We start from the raw sequence: 16162 nt of genomic DNA on the forward strand, positions 1-16162 counted from the left end.
GATATCCTGTTTGTATTGCCTCTTGGAACAGTAGATCTGCAGAATAGGGTTAGCCGTTTTGTCCCATACTTGACTCAGAACCCTAGATGGTGTACTGGTATTTTCTGAGCAGCATGAGTACCATAATGAATCATGTATCTTGTATCCCATCAATACAAGCTTTATATAGGCACATTGGTGGAATAAGACTTAAACCTAAATGTCTAGTCCAACTAATTACTTAATGGGCCTAGTCCACTTGCACCACATAAGTAAGACCCATAATATATAATATATATTATACGGGAAAGTCTTACATGTTCGCGGACCGTTTAACAAACAAAAAGCTAATGTTATCAAAACCCCTAACTATTTCTTTAATATCATCAATAATGAGATCAAAAGAAGAGAAAGTATTATGTCCATGTATGATGCCATTAACATGCTCAAGGTAGTCACTCTCAACTTGGATGTTATCAAGGTGAGAATCTTTGATCCATGTCAATGCTTCGCGTTCGCCAATCGCCTTTGCTTCGTTTGGTATGAAAATACTTGGCCAAGGGAGACATCTGGCAGAAAGAAAATGACCGGTAGAGTCCCGAATGACATAACCAAATCCCATTTTCTTGTTGTTAGTGTCCAATGCCGCGTCAACATTGATTTTAAGCATACCAGTAGGAGGTTTTTTCCAGGTAGTAACCACATTTGTAATCATTGTATCAGCATAAGCATTCAGGTTAGCTAAAGACCATTCATTTAAGAAAATATTTGCAGATTGACAAACATAAGAGGCAGTGACAGTTTTGTGATTCTAGACTTCATCATTTCTGGCCTCCCAAATTTTCCAACAAGTAGAGATTATGCCACAAATATCATTATCATTCTTTGTAGTGAAAATAGACTCAAGCCAGTGAAGAAGATTGTTGCTAGAAACATAGTCGACACCACCAAACATATCCCAGCAGCTTCTCACGAAGGGGCATTGAACAAATATGTGAAAATAAGATTCTTCATCAATATTGCATAATTGGCAGACTCACGGAATGTCAACATGTTTTGCTCTCAGTCTATCACATGTGAGGAGGGATGAAGAGCAAAGCTGCCAGAAAAATGTTTTTATCTTGGGAGGGAGATTAAAAATCTAGAACCTAGTCCAGAATGGTGCCTAATTGGAATCAAGATCATCTTTGAGGGGTTTGTAGCAGCTTCGAACCGTGTATTTTCCTTTCTCATCTTCCATCCAAATAATTTTATCGTTGAGCCTTGTGTTAGATAGAGGGATGTTTGTGATAAGGTTCCTGTCTTCTTGATTGAAAAGGGAAGTGATGAGGGGAATATTCCATGAAGAACCTACTGGATGAATAAGGGCAGCAACTTTGGAATCACCAAAATCAGTAGAGATTGGAGATTGAATGTAAGGATGGTGTTTATTTGGGAGCCAATGATCAGTCCAAATTCTAATTGACTCACCATTCCCCACTCTCCACCTAAAACCGCTTTGACGAATAGGTTGAACTTCATGAATGCTACGCCAAACGAAAGAAGGATTGCTACCAAGTTGAGCTTCCAAAAAAGTGCAGTTAGGATAATATTTAGCCTTATATGTTCTGGAAAGAAGGGAGCTCGAGTGATCAATAAGGCGCCAAGCTTGTTTTTCCAGCATAGCAAGATTAAATTCCCGTATCTTTCTAAAGCCCATACCACCCCAATGTTTAGAGATACTTAATTTATCCCAGCCTTTCCATCTTATACCCTTGTGATTTTCACCAACGCCACCCCACCAAAAGTTGTTCATGATCTTTTCAATGTCCTTACCCATTTCAATTGGAAGGAGGAAAACACTCATCGCAAAGGAAGGGATGGCCTGAATAACATTCTTTAGAAGGGAGACCAAGGTAATTTGATAAACCCAAGGATTTCACGTTTGTTCCTCTCAATTAGTGAAGGGAGACCAAGGTAATTTGCATTCAAAGTGCCATCTCTCATGCCCATTATATTGCAAAAATCATTCTTAGCCATCACAGTGGTATTTTTACTGAAGGTGAGGGTTGATTTGTTGAAGTTCACAATTTGACCCGAAGAATTGGCAAAGTATTCAATGGTATTTTTTAGGACTGTGGCTTCAGAGTTGATGGCTCTAAAAAAAATGTAATAGTCATCGGCAAAGAATAGGTTAGTGATAGTGGGAGCTCCTCTAGCAATTGTAATGCCGTGGAGGGAACCATTTCTTTGTGCATTTTGAAGCATTAGGTGGAAGATTTCAAGGACAAGGATAAATAATATGGTGATAGGGGATCTCCTTGTCTCAGACCTCTTTTGGGAGTAACAAAACCAATAACTCCTCCTTCCAACAGGATATTATAGTTGACTGTGCAGATCATTTGGCGAATCATGTTGACAATGTGACTCGAGAAGCCCAGGTTGGATAAAGCTGCAAGAAGGAAACCCCAATTAACCTTATCAAAAGCTTTACTCATGCCCAATTTCACTCCCACAAATCCCAACTTTCCTTGGTTTTTCCTTTTCAGATAATGGTTGATTTCATAGGCTAACATGATATTATCTGAGATCAAGCGGCCCGGGACTAAAGCGGATTGGGATTCAGACACAATAGAAGTGAGGAGAGACTTAATACGGTTTGCAAGAATCTTTGAAAGCAACTTGTACAATGTGTTGCATAGAGCAATCGACCTAAGGTCATTCATACACTCAGGTTTGGATTTTTTTTGGGTATGAGCACAATATCTGTTGAATTGAGGTTAGGTGGAAGGTGCCCCATTTTGAAGAAGTCCGAGCATAATTCTAGGAGATCTTTATCAAGAATGTCCCAAAAGTGTTGGTAAAATCCCGGGTTTAAACCATCGGGGCCAGGGGATTTTTCAAGTTTCATGTCAAATAGGGCAGCTTTAACTTCTTGAGAGTAACATTTTTGCACAGAGTTGTATTTTCAATAACAGTGATAATAGGAGTAATGCAATCAATCACATAATTCATATTACCCACATTAGAACTGAAGAGATCATGATAATATGATGTAATTAAGGAGTCCAGTTGGGTGACTCTTTCAATCCAAGTTCCTTCATTATTTTTGAGTTTCATGATACAGTTTGCTTGTTGTTTTCGTCTAATAACTTTGTGGAAGAAGCTAGAATTTGTATCACCATCACGTAACCAGAACTGCTTAGCTCGTTGCCTCCAATAGTTGTTTTGGTGTTGAAGGAACCGTAGGTACTATGACTGTGTTTATTTAAATCGAGAAATTCTAGATTGGTCTCGTCTGTGTTTCAATGTGACCATTTTCTTGCTTCAGTAGTCAAGCCGACGTTGGAAATTTCTAGTGAACTATTTTCCCCAAATCCAAATGGCCTTGCTGCATCTCCCAACTCTACTAATTAGATTTTGACCATACGTAGAAGACCAAGTCTGAAGCATAATCTCTCTACAGTGTGCTGAGCAGCAAGTTCTCGAAACGGAAACTAGCTCTATGGTTAGGAATTACTGGTGGGAGAATTTGAAGATGAAGAGGCATGTGGTCACCTTTGGCAGTGGTGATCGATGAAGCTTTAGCATTAGGGAATAGGTCACACCATGTGGCTGTCACCAAAATCCTGTCAAGTTTTGCCTCCAAGAGGGGTGCCTTTTGAACGCTCCCAAGTGAATTGGTAGCATCAAAGTTGAAATCCTTTAACCTGCTAGTTTCGACCGCTTCACGGAAACCAACTATGAGTCTCATTGGTTGCGGGTTGCCTCCACGCTTCTCGTTTGAGTTCAAGATGTCATTGAAATCCCCCATGACTGACCAGGGTAGGAGACTAGGGGTGGCTAAGTGTTTGAGAAGGGAACACAATTCAGCACTGTAACACCCCATTTTTTCTAAACTTTAGAGCCAAGATTAAAGCAGTCTAAAAGATAAAAGCAAAGAAAATAAATATAAACTAGGATATATAAAAATCCAAAGGTCAACATACTAGAGAGTGTTACCACCACAGTTACCCACCCTTGAGTAACTGCACAGGCTAAGTCTACAATCATAACAGAGTCATAGCTCAAAACATCATCATCAAGGAGCATACGAACCCCAGTGTGTACGCACCAATCAAAAGGAAGTAGTTTAGCGATATCAGGGTCTACAATAATCACCAAAAGATAGGAAGGATAACTAAGGCTAGCATCTATTAAGTCCTAGAGCTACACACTACTACTATAAATGTGCGCTCTTGTCATGCATTAAGTCTGTAACACCCCCGATTTCCATACCAATTTAAAACTTAATCATGCAGATAATCTAACCATAAAGAGCATACACAGCGGAAGTCTAGATATGAGATAGATGGAAAACATAGAGTGTTATGCCACGTCCACGCTATGGTGAACGCATAGGCGTAAACAACATCAACATAATCTGTCTACATAGGACAAGGTCAAACAACAAGAAGTCTAAAGTCCAACATAGGCACACAGGCCAAAACAACTACAAGGTCAGAGGGATCTATGCTATTCACCACTAGACCGTGTTCTCCTCTACTCGGAACCTGAAAGAAACACATAAATATATGGGACAACGCCCAGTCAGCGAATGATGCTGGTAACCCACCAATACATGTGAAATATCATACGTAGATAGTTTATATATACAAAATCATTTGCGAAACGGAATATAGTATATATAAGTTCAAAGCCGAGAGTAGAAGTCAATCACAAAACTCAATACACTCACAACGAAGACAAGGGAACACATCCCAAGACCACAAGAAGTACAACGACACACAAGAACGGCTCAAGATGTATTCTACCATCGCTCAGTAGAATAACACCCGACATGCATAGCACAAGAGAATAAGAGACACACAATGGCAACACATGCCTTCACGACATCACTCGTCACGAATAGAGAATTACACAACGACAACACTTGCCTTCGTGACATCACCCATCACGAATTGATATGCCTTCCTTATGCCCGGTTCCAACCTTATGGCTACCCCCAACCTTATGTCTAGTTCCAACCTTTACCTCCAGGACCCCTGTACACCAAGTCCAACCTTATTCCTCCGAGGACCGTCGTTCCCACTCCGACAATCTCCAACATGACCATCGATTTCATAGTACACGAGGGTACCGATCACACACACAGCAACACTTGCCTCCCAAGAAACGTGAACCCATCACTCAGGTCACAAACTCCATAATCGCGTCATGGCCACCACGAGGACCACTGCCGTACCTTAGTGACTAATGTCCCATACCATTAATCGTGCAATCCAGGTACAGCCACACACACCACACCACAATAGGAATAAATCAACGAATCACAACGAAGATATGAAACCATACTCAACAAGGAAAGGATCACAATTCGACAACAACGATGATCAACATAAGTCATCATCCACAATAGGAAAGAACAAACCACACACGCTAGCATTTAAACACCGAACTAGCATGCTTATCAAACGGGTAAACCAAACATCGTTCCGAAGAACACACTAGACTCATCATGGTTCAACGAATCACAAGGTTGAACACTTAGCACGATTCAAGACACCAAAACCTACACGGAATCCTACCATATAGTTCTAGACATACGAAACATCAAGAAGGCACTCAAATAGTTCCACAAAAGAACATCGGGAAGTCAAAAGACCAAATACCGAGTCAAAAGAATCACGGGGAACAAATCCTCGCACAAGCCACATTTGTCCCCCGCGGGTGGGGCCACGGGTGGACCCCCACCCGTGGTTCCGCCCACGGGAACACACTCCCACACACCACGTACCTCGCGGGTGGGGCGGTGGGTGGACGCCTACCCACCGTTCCGCCCGCGGGTACAACTCCTGTACCAAAATTAACTCCAAGCTCAAATTCAAGTCCAAAACATGCCAAATCTCACCAAATACAACAAAATGACTTGAATCAAAGGAATTGCCAAGCAATGGCATACATGAACCCTAATAACAAGCTCTAGATATGCATTTTCACAAGACAATGCATAAACACTCACATTTCATAGCAAAATCATATGTAGAATCCATTAAATCATCATATAGGTAAGCAAAATAGATTTTGTAGAGCATGGGTTACCTCTTGTAGACAAAAACCTTCACTTAACACTTCTCAAAGCCCCTAACAAGGTTCACCTTCCACACCCACTTCAAAAACACACCAAAAGATCATAAAGATTTCATCTTTAAGAAAAGACACATTAGAAAACACTAAAAACACAAAAGGAACATAGATCTTACCCTCCTAGATGCTCAAAGGTAGGAAAGGTGGAATCTTGGAGACAAACTTTGAAGATCTTGGAAAGTCTAAATTTGGCTTGGAGAGAAAGCTAGCTAGGTTTTTAGAGAGAAGGAATAGCTTTTTGCTTTGAAAGTGTAAGGATAGAAATGAAAGATATGTTCTAGGTTAGCTTGGAATACAATCATAAGGTCTTCTTTGCCCTTACTAAGATGAGAAAGTGTAAGGGAAAAACTGAACAAGGGAACTATTGTAACACCCCAGATTTTCAAGACATTTAAAACTTATAATAAAGGTAGAATCTTATTAAATCCCAAGATATAAATACAAGCGTTCGGGGTGCTATGCCACACCTGGGCTAGAGAACCCAAGTGCACAGGCTAACTAACTAATATCCTCAAAGTGTAAATACGTAAATGTGGCACGCAGGCCAAAAAGGGAAACTATCTATTTCTAAGTTCTAGCGCACTCCAGTGACTTAATCTTCTGTACCTGAAAGCCAAATATATCTGTTCAGCGAGAGATGCTGGTAACCCACTCCAACGCGTTGAAATACAATACATATAGAGATATATATAGATATACGAAAACCATTTTGAGCATGAAGATATATCCTACGAACTCTAGCTTTAAAAACCAGGAATGACTCGACAGATAAGGCCAGACACAAGCAACAGTTATAACGAGCATATGCAGTTCACAACAGATAAGGCAGATAAGGCAAAGCATAAACAATGATCATAACCCAACATGAACAATCCCCAATATAAATCCCATAGTCACATCCCCCAAGACACTCGTAATCACGACTTGTCCATGTCACAACACATAACACACTTTGTTGGCGCCACCCAATCGCATGCCCATACATGAGGGTCAGCGCATATAGCTCTGACACGGCCCCGCAACACCCTGCCCCGTATCGCAACACGGAGGGGTCGATCGCAATCGACCGATGAACCACAGCTCATCATAGTGTTTGATCGCAACCAAACAGTGGACCGCAGCCCAAGAGAATGTCATCTGACCGCAGCCAGGAAAAAGGACGAACCGCAGCTCGTATAGAAACGTTTGATCGCAACCAAACGGTGGACCGCAGCCCAAGAATATCAATCTGACCGCAGCCAGCTTCTGAACCGCAGTTTAGGATAACCAATCCGATCGAAACCGAATTGGGGTAACACACACACATAACACATAGCAAGCACATGCAACCCACATTACACATTAGGAAGGGGGAGAAAACGTATAACAAAACCTATGCGTGATCCATCACATACTAAGAATAGTCCTAAGGGATTCATACTTCTACCACCTAGGTCAACGGGGTACCAATTCAACTAGCATGCAATATATTAGACTCATAAACCTACGAACGGTACCCGAAACATCAAACTAGACATAGGCACGATAAACGGAGTCCGTTGGGACACCACGGGGAACGGGGGAACATCAAACGGGGAAGCCGGGATCCCAAGGTGGGATAATTTCCAGCGGGTAGCCGGTGGGTGGGGGGCCACCCGCCGGACTTTACTGTTCCGGGCAGCGGGTCGCCGGCGGGCAGCTGCCCGCCCGCCGGCCACCCGCTGCCGGGCGGTGTTTCACGGCCGTGGGTAGGTGGCGGGTCCCCTACCCCCCACCTACCCCCCACTGACTCTTTTCACACACTTTACGCCCCGGGAACCGTTGTGGAACCCGAAACCATGCTTAGACACTTTACAACGCAATTAACGACAACACGTAGACAATTAACGAATCGAATACAATAAACGAACGGCACATAACCTATCATGCTTTTCTAAATATAATCAACACCCAAACATGCGATTTCCCCACCCGATAATCCAAGAATAAGATCATACGATACAACCTAGGGTTCTAATCACTTTTATATCAACAAGAATACGGTTCGTCTTCTAATTGCAAGATTCGGTAAGAATAACACATAAACATCAAGAGCATCACACAATTATCAAGAACAACACATAATCATCAAGAACTCCATATAATCATCAAGAATCTCCCAATATCAAGATTATCAAGATCCCCCATGGGATCATCACATCAATTACCAATAATAATCATCATAACTTGCCAATATGCAATAATATGGGGAAACCCTAAGGGGGAATTATAACTATGAAAATAGGTTTTGTTGAGACATGGGTTACCTCTTAGCCTTAATTAATTCCTTGGCTATGAAGGGTCTTTCTTTAAGCTTTCTTGCTTTCTTGATTTCTTCTACGGGGATTCTTGGAGCTCTTTTGGGGTGGTGGGGCGTTATTCTTGTGGGGAGGTTCTAGGTGCCTCTTAAGTCCCCTATTTATATATTTAGGAGTCCTAATTAGGAACTAATATTATAGGCTTGCTAATTCTATTCCTTTTGGAACTAAGGATTGGGTTTAGGGGTTGGGTTTATATATGAGGGCCCACGGGCTATGGTGGGCCTTTTTCCCTAATTAATCATTATAATTTATTCTTTCTCTTCGGCTATTGATTAATTAACTAAGTGGTTTTAGAACTCGTAACACGGGGTGTTACACTCTCCCCCCCTTAACAGGAAGCTTCGTCCCTGAAGCTTGGCCCTTGGTGAAAGGTTTTCTTTTAGTTACCTGGTGTAAAAAGCTCGGGATACCGCTCCTTCATTGTGTCCTTAAGTTCCCATGTTGCTTCCTCGGTCCCGTGGTTGGTCCAGAGGACTTTCACCATTTCTATGGCTCGGTTCCGGGTGTTTCTTGTCTTGGTGTCCAGGATTCTTACGGGTTTCTCTTCGTATACTAGTGACTCGTCGAGGTCTACGACCTCGGGTTGGAGTACGTGGCTTGGGTCGTGTATGTATTTCTTTAGCTGAGATACGTGGAACACGTTGTGTACCCGTTCTAGTTCGATGGGTAAGGCGAGGCGGTAGGCCAAATCCCCGATTTTCTCTACGACTTCGTAAGGGCCGATGAATCGGGGGCTGAGTTTTCCTTTTCTTCCGAACCTCATTACTCCTTGTGTGGGAGAGATCCTTAGCCAGACCTTGTCCCCGAGGTTGAATTCGGCTTGTTTCCGCTTTAGGTCGGCGTAAGACTTCTGGCGGTCTTGGGCGGCCTTCATCCTTTCCTGGATGTGTTTGACTTTAGCTATGGTGTCTTGGAGGTATTGGGGGCCCAGTGTTACCGGGTTGACCATATCTTCCCAACATAAGGGGGTTCTACATTTCTGACCATATAGTGCTTCGTAGGGTGCCATGCGAATGCTCGCGTGGTAGCTGTTGTTATATGAGAACTCGATGAGGTCTAGGTGCTCCTCCCATGTCCCTTGGAAGTCTAGCGTGCAGGCTCTTAGCATGTCCTCGAGGGTTTGGATGGTTCTCTCGGTTTGGCCGTCTGTGGTGGGGTGAAAGGCTGTGCTTAGTTTTAGTTGCGTCCCCAGCGCCGATTGTAGCGATTTCCAGAATTGCGAGAGGAACCTGGAATCTCTATCGGACACAATGTTTCGGGGGACTCCGTGGTATTTCACTACCTGGTTTATGTAGGCTTGGGCTAGTTGCGTCATTGTCCATGTTTCCTTCATGGCAATGAATTGTGCTGTTTTGGTCAGCCGATCCACTATGACCCAGATTTTGTCCTTGCCGGTTCTCGTTGGGGGTAACCCTCCGACGAAGTCCATGGATATGGAATCCCATTTTCCTTGTGGTATTTCAAGGGGTTGTACGAGCCCCTTGGGCTTGCATCGTTCAGCTTTTACTTTTTGGCAATTTAGGCACCTGGCCACGAAGTCCGCGATTTCCTTCTTCATGCTTGGCCACCAAAACATCCTCCTTACGTCTTGGTATAACTTGTCACCTCCTGGGTGAACTGAGTACGGGGAGTTGTGCCCATCCTCCAAGATCCGTTGTTTCAAGTGAGGGTGCGTTGAGGGTACACACCACCTTCCTTTGTAACGGAGACTGCCGTCCGGGCGTGCTTCGAAGGGGCCTTCCTTCCCTTTGGTTAGGTCGTGGCGAATCTTATCTAGTTCCGGGTCCTGATGTTGCCCTGCCTTGATTTCCTCGAAGAGGGCGGGTATGGCTTGCGTGTTGAGTAGGTAGGCATTGGGGCGGGTTTGTCCTTGCTCTATTATTTCTAAGTGTAGTTTTTGGAAGTCCCTGTACAGTTGGTCCGGTAGGACCCACGTGGTGTTGAGGGAATGGTTCATCTTTTGGCTTAGGGCGTCCGCAACGACGTTGGCTTTTCCCTCGTGGTATTGGATGTCTAGGTCGTAGTCTTTTATGAGTTCTAGCCACCTTCGTTGTCTCATGTTTAGGTCCTTTTGGGTGAAGATGTACTTTTAGCTTTTATGGTCGGTGTAGATTTTGCATTGTACCCCATACAGGTAGTGCCTCCAGATTTTTAGTGCGAATATGATAGCAGCTAGTTCGAGGTCATGGATGGGGTAATTCTCTTCGTGGGTTTTGAGTTGCCTGGATGCGTACGCTATTACCTTTCCCTTTTGCATCAGCACGCATCCCAACCCTTTCTTGGATGCGTCACTGTAGACCTCGAATCCTTCCGTTCTGGAGGGGATGGCTAGTACGGGTGCCGTGGTTAGCTTGTCCTTTAATTCTTGGAAGGCTGAGGTGCAGTCGCTGTCCCATCGGAAGGGGGTTTCCTTTTTCATGAGCTTAATGAGGGGTTGGGCTATCTTGGTGAAGTCGGGTACAAACCTCCTGTAATAACCTGCCAGGCCCAGGAAGCTTCGGACTTCCGAGAGTGAGCTCGGCGTGGTCCATTCTCTAATGGCGCGAATCTTAGCGGGGTCCACCCTGATCCCCTCTTTGGTTATCACGTGGCCCAAGAAGGCTACGCTGTCTTGCCAGAATTCGCACTTGGAGAATTTAGCGTAAAGTTGGTTTTCTCTGAGGGTTTGCAATGATATGCGAAGGTGTTTCTCATGTTCTTCTTTGTTTCGGGAGTAGACTAGGATGTCGTCAATGAACACAATGACGAAGTCATCCAGGTGAGGTCGGAATACTCGATTCATGAGGTCCATGAATATGGCGGGCGCGTTAGTGAGGCCGAAGGGCATCACGGTAAACTCGTAGTGGCCGTAACGTGTCCGGAAGGCCGTTTTCTGGATGTCCGGTTTGGCCACTTGGATTTGATGATACCCGGATCTTAGGTCGATCTTTGAGAATACCCCTGCCCCTTTAAGTTGGTCGAATAAGTCATCTATTCGGGGAAGGGGGTACCTATTCTTTATTGTAACTTGGTTGAGTTCCCTGTAGTCGATGCACAGGCGCATGCTTCCATCCTTTTTCTTAACGAATAGTACCGGTGCTCCCCATGGGGAGGTGCTGGGTCGGATGTAACCCTTATCTAGCAGTTCTTGGAGTTGCGTTTTCAGTTCCTTCATTTCCTTTGGTGCTAGTCTGTAGGGTGGTTTAGAGATTGGGGCGGCGCCCGGTATGAGGTCTATGGTGAACTCGACCTCTCTGGCCGGGGTGCCCCGGGAATTTCGTCTGGGAAGACGTCGGTGAACTCGTTTACCACTAGGATGGCTCGTGGTTCGAGTATTTTGGCGTTGAGGTCTTCGACTGAGTATAAGAAGGCCTCGTTTCCTTGGCCCAGATACTTCTTAATTTTCATCATGTTTACAAGTTTGATCTCCGGATCCTGGCGGGTATCGCGGTATGACACCCTCTTACCGTTTGGTCCTCGTAGGACCACTTTCTGCTCTCCGCACAGGATTTGCGCTTGGAATTTTCCTAGCCAGTCCATGCCCAAGATTACTTGCATCCCATCTAGTTGGAACTGGATTAGGTTGCTGGGAAATTCCACTCCTTGAATGGTGATCATTACATGCTCGTACATGCGATCACATTTTATGATCTCGCCCGAGGCCACCTTGACTTGGAGTCGGACTTTGGTGCTGGCGTTAAGGCCGAGCTGGGCGGCGAACTTGGTTGCTATAAATGAGTTGGTAGCCCCCGAGTCAAATAGTATGGTGGCTGGGGTGGCGTGCACTAGGAAAGTTCCGGAGACTATGTTGCTTTCTCCGTTCCTGGCTTTGCTTAGGGTAAGGATCCTTCCCCGGGCAGTCAGCGTGATGGCCTGGTCAAGTGAGGTGGTTTTGGGGTTCTTAGGCTCTTTGGTGGGAATTGGGTGACTTCTTTCGGGCTTCCTTTTATACCCCAGTTGCGTCCCTTGGGGCGGGTTCGTTACCTGTTGTAGTTGGCATGCCTTGGCGTAGGCTTCTCCGAGGGTCTTTGGTTCTTGGGCGGCCAAGGCCCTCTGGTGTTCGGGGTTAAGGCCTGCTAAGAATTTCATGACTTTGATCCCCTCGGTGGATACTAGTTCGGGGGTGAGGCGAGTCAGTTGGCAGAATCATTGGTAGTATTCTGAGACTGGGGCTGCCCCTTGTCTTAGATGGAGGAATTCCTCGCATGTGGCGGCTTTCAGGTGGTTGGGGTAGAACTGTTCTCGTAACCGTGTTTTTAGGCCTTCCCAGTTGAATCTGGGGTCTTGTTCGTACGTAGGTCCCTCATGTGCCCACCAGATGTCGGCCTCGTGTCTGAAGTAGAAGGAGGCTATCCCGACTTGGTGGTGTTCGGGGCATTGGGTTGCCCTGAATACCCTGTCAAAGGTCTCAATCCATTCTTCGAGGGTCGTGGGGTCTTCGTCTCCCGAGAAGGTGGGTGGTTGGTGCCGAGACTTGGTGGTGGATCTCCAAGTTCTCGTTTGTTGGTAGAGGTTGGGGAATGACAGTACTTAGTGCCTGGGTGATTTGGGCCAGACGTTGTAGATTCTGGGTCAGGAATTCCTGAGTAGGGCGTCCCGGTGTTCCTGTCTGTTTCTTCTTGGGTGCCATCCTGGTGGTTAAAGGTTGATATTATTTTGTGTTTTCACCTTGATGTAATAAGCGGAGGAGAGTTTCTTTATATTAGAGAGGGATGAAGTGAGGGGAGGTGATGTGTAGGTTTCTCAATCTCACCGTGCGTCCTAAGATCCCTAAGACCTATGTTCCTAAGTACCTGGAGTTCAAGCCTAATGTCCTAAGGTCCGGTCTTTAAGAGTCTTTTCCTAGGGTCAAACTTAGGCTTTGATACCAACTGTAACACCCCAGATTTTCAAGACATTTAAAACTTATAATAAAGGTAGAATCTTATTAAATCCCAAGATATAAATACAAGCGTTCGGGGTGCTTTGCCACACCTGGGCTAGAGAACCCAAGTGCACAGGCTAACTAACTAATATCCTCAAAGCGTAAATACGTAAATGTGGCACGCAGGCCAAAAAGGGAAACTATCTATTTCTAAGTTCTAGCGCACTCCAGTGACTTAATCTTCTGTACCTGAAAGCCAAATATATCTGTTCAGCGAGAGATGCTGGTAACCCACTCCAACGCGTTGAAATACAATACATATAGAGATATATATAGATATACGAAAACCATTTTGAGCATGAAGATATATCCTACGAACTCTAGCTTTAAAAACCGGGAATGACTCGACAGACAAGGCCAGACACAAGCAACAGTTATAACGAGCATATGCAGTTCACAACAGATAAGGCAGATAAGGCAAAGCATAAACAATGATCATAACCCAACATGAACAATCTCCAATTTAAATCCCATAGTCACATCCCCCAAGACACTCGTAATCACGACTCGTCCATGTCACAACACATAACACACTTTGTTGGCGCCACAGGACCAGTCGCATGCCCATACATGAGGGTCAGCGCATATAGCTCTGACACGGCCCCGCAGCACCCTGCCCCGTATCGCAACACGGAGGGGTCGATCGCAATTCACGGCCGTGGGTAGGTGGCGGGTCCCCTACCCCCCACCTACCCCCCACTGACTCTTTTCACACACTTTACGCCCCGGGAACCGTTGTGGAACCCGAAACCATGCTTAGACACTTTACAACGCAATTAACGACAACACGTAGACAATTAACGAATCGAATACAAGAAACAAACGGCACATAACCTATCATGCTTTTCTAAATATAATCAACACCCAAACATGCGATTTCCCCACCCGATAATCCAAGAATAAGATCATACGATACAACCTAGGGTTCTAATCACTTTTATATCAACAAGAATACGGTTCGTCTTCTAATTGCAAGATTCGGTAAGAATAACACATAAACATCAAGAGCATCACACAATTATCAAGAACAACACATAATCATCAAGAACTCCATATAATCATCAAGAATCTCCCAATATCAAGATTATCAAGATCCCCCATGGGATCATCACATCAATTACCAATAATAATCATCATAACTTGCCAATATGCAATAATATGGGGAAACCCTAAGGGGGAATTATAACTATGAAAATAGGTTTTGTTGAGACATGGGTTACCTCTTAGCCTTAATTAATTTCTTGGCTATGAAGGGTCTTTCTTTAAGCTTTCTTGCTTTCTTGATTTCTTCTACGGGGATTCTTGGAGCTCTTTTGGGGTGGTGGGGCGTTATTCTTGTGGGGAGGTTCTAGGTGCCTCTTAAGTCCCCTATTTATATATTTAGGAGTCCTAATTAGGAACTAATATTACAGGCTTGCTAATTCTATTCCTTTTGGAACTAAGGATTGGGTTTAGGGGTTGGGTTTATATATGAGGGCCCACGGGCTATGGTGGGCCTTTTTCCCTAATTAATCATTATAATTTATTCTTTCTCTTGGGCTATTGATTAATTAACTAATTGGTTTTAGGACTCGTAACACGGGGTGTTACAACTATTCACAAAGCTTAAGGTACAACATCTTGACTTGGGTTGACTAGTCAATTACTAGTCCCCGACTATTAAATTTTCAGGAATTTAAGGAATTAAATTACCAATTGGATTAGGATTAATTACTTAATTAATCCCTAAATAGAATCTGGATTACGGGGTTTCACAAAGTCCACCTAAAAGGGGTTATAAAAACGCATAGGAAAATAAACCCGTTAGCATAAAAATGCTAAGTATAAAGCCACTCAACCCTGTAACATAAATATATATATAGAATTTGGAAAACGGTTGACATTCAAATACAACGAGTATACACATAGGCAATAAGGCAATCCAACAATAAATCCTAAGTAAGGATACTATATACATATAAGCAAGTATACTCATCAACAAATGCAATATCAACATTCTTCTAAGATAGATAATACGCAAGAGATTCAAGTGTCAAGTAGGAACATACTATCATACTAGTACTCACAAACATTATAACATACTTTCCTACTCATGTACTCATCACAAGGCATATACTATGCAATAATGAAAATCCATATAATAGATGCAATAATATATATATATATATATATATATATATATATATATATATATATATATATATATATATATATATATATATGTATACTCATACTCTCGATAATAATAATAATACTTTTCTGCGGAGGACTTCTATCATATCTCATGATTATCTTTTCTCTTCTTTCTTTCAAATCTGGGTCTGTGAGGCAGGTACTCTGCCACGTCGAAGCCCTAGCGAATGGTGCTTCCCACACAACCGCCACATCCGTACCTACGGAACCTCGACTCGTAGGGAGGTAGGAACTTCACGAATCATGAACGGACCTATCCGGGCTAGCAAACATCGGCCGGCCTAATACTTATCTCGCCCACAGAACCGGTACTTGGGGTTCTTAATCTCTGTGGAATCAGGTATCGTACTTTCAGTGTGCACACCCCCTAATTTTACCTTCCAAACCCGAATTGATTATTTAATTAATTCTTAGTTGCCCCATCATTATTTCAACGATTCCTGTTAAAGAGTGGTTAAAAGGATTTAATTTGACCCAAATCCTCTAATTTATTGATGTGTTCCATGGTGGACCGTGGACCTTTGTCTATAATAAAGCCTTTGAGCCTGTTAGATTAAACAAGGAGGGCCCATCTACCTTTCAGATTCTAATTGAGAATCCTAAACATATTTAAAGGAGTTAG

The 16162-nt window shown here is 43.7% G+C and overlaps 1 protein-coding gene and 1 long non-coding RNA gene across 2 annotated transcripts; one reads left to right on the forward strand and one right to left on the reverse strand.

Annotated features, from left to right (window-relative positions):
* Nucleotides 1–292: 292 nt before the first annotated feature.
* Nucleotides 293–2684, reverse strand: LOC109149921. Its single transcript, XM_019297912.1, has 2 exons — nt 2291–2684; nt 293–720 (listed from the first exon to the last, which is right to left on the reverse strand). The coding sequence occupies exons 1-2, from the start codon at nt 2682–2684 to the stop codon at nt 293–295; spliced, it is 822 nt and encodes a 273-aa protein (XP_019153457.1).
* A 319-nt stretch (nt 2685–3003) lies between these two features.
* Nucleotides 3004–15366, forward strand: LOC109149974. The gene is made up of 3 exons (XR_002049058.1): nt 3004–3189; nt 11537–11543; nt 15357–15366. It is a non-coding gene; the product is annotated as an uncharacterized LOC109149974 (long non-coding RNA).
* Nucleotides 15367–16162: the final 796 nt, after the last annotated feature.

This window comes from Ipomoea nil, unplaced genomic scaffold, assembly GCF_001879475.1.
Source record: "Ipomoea nil cultivar Tokyo-kokei standard unplaced genomic scaffold, Asagao_1.1 scaffold2165, whole genome shotgun sequence".
Taxonomy (NCBI): Eukaryota; Viridiplantae; Streptophyta; class Magnoliopsida; order Solanales; family Convolvulaceae; genus Ipomoea; species Ipomoea nil.

Bases quoted from the DNA above. Each gene is read 5' to 3' on its own strand.
- LOC109149921 (XM_019297912.1), bottom strand. From the start codon at position 2,684: ATGAATGACCTTAGGTCGATTGCTCTATGCAACACATTGTACAAGTTG. The intron at 721-2,290 runs GTCTGAGACAAG...AATGGTCTTTAG, and splicing joins TTTTGTTACTCCCAAAAGAG to CTAACCTGAATGCTTATGCT.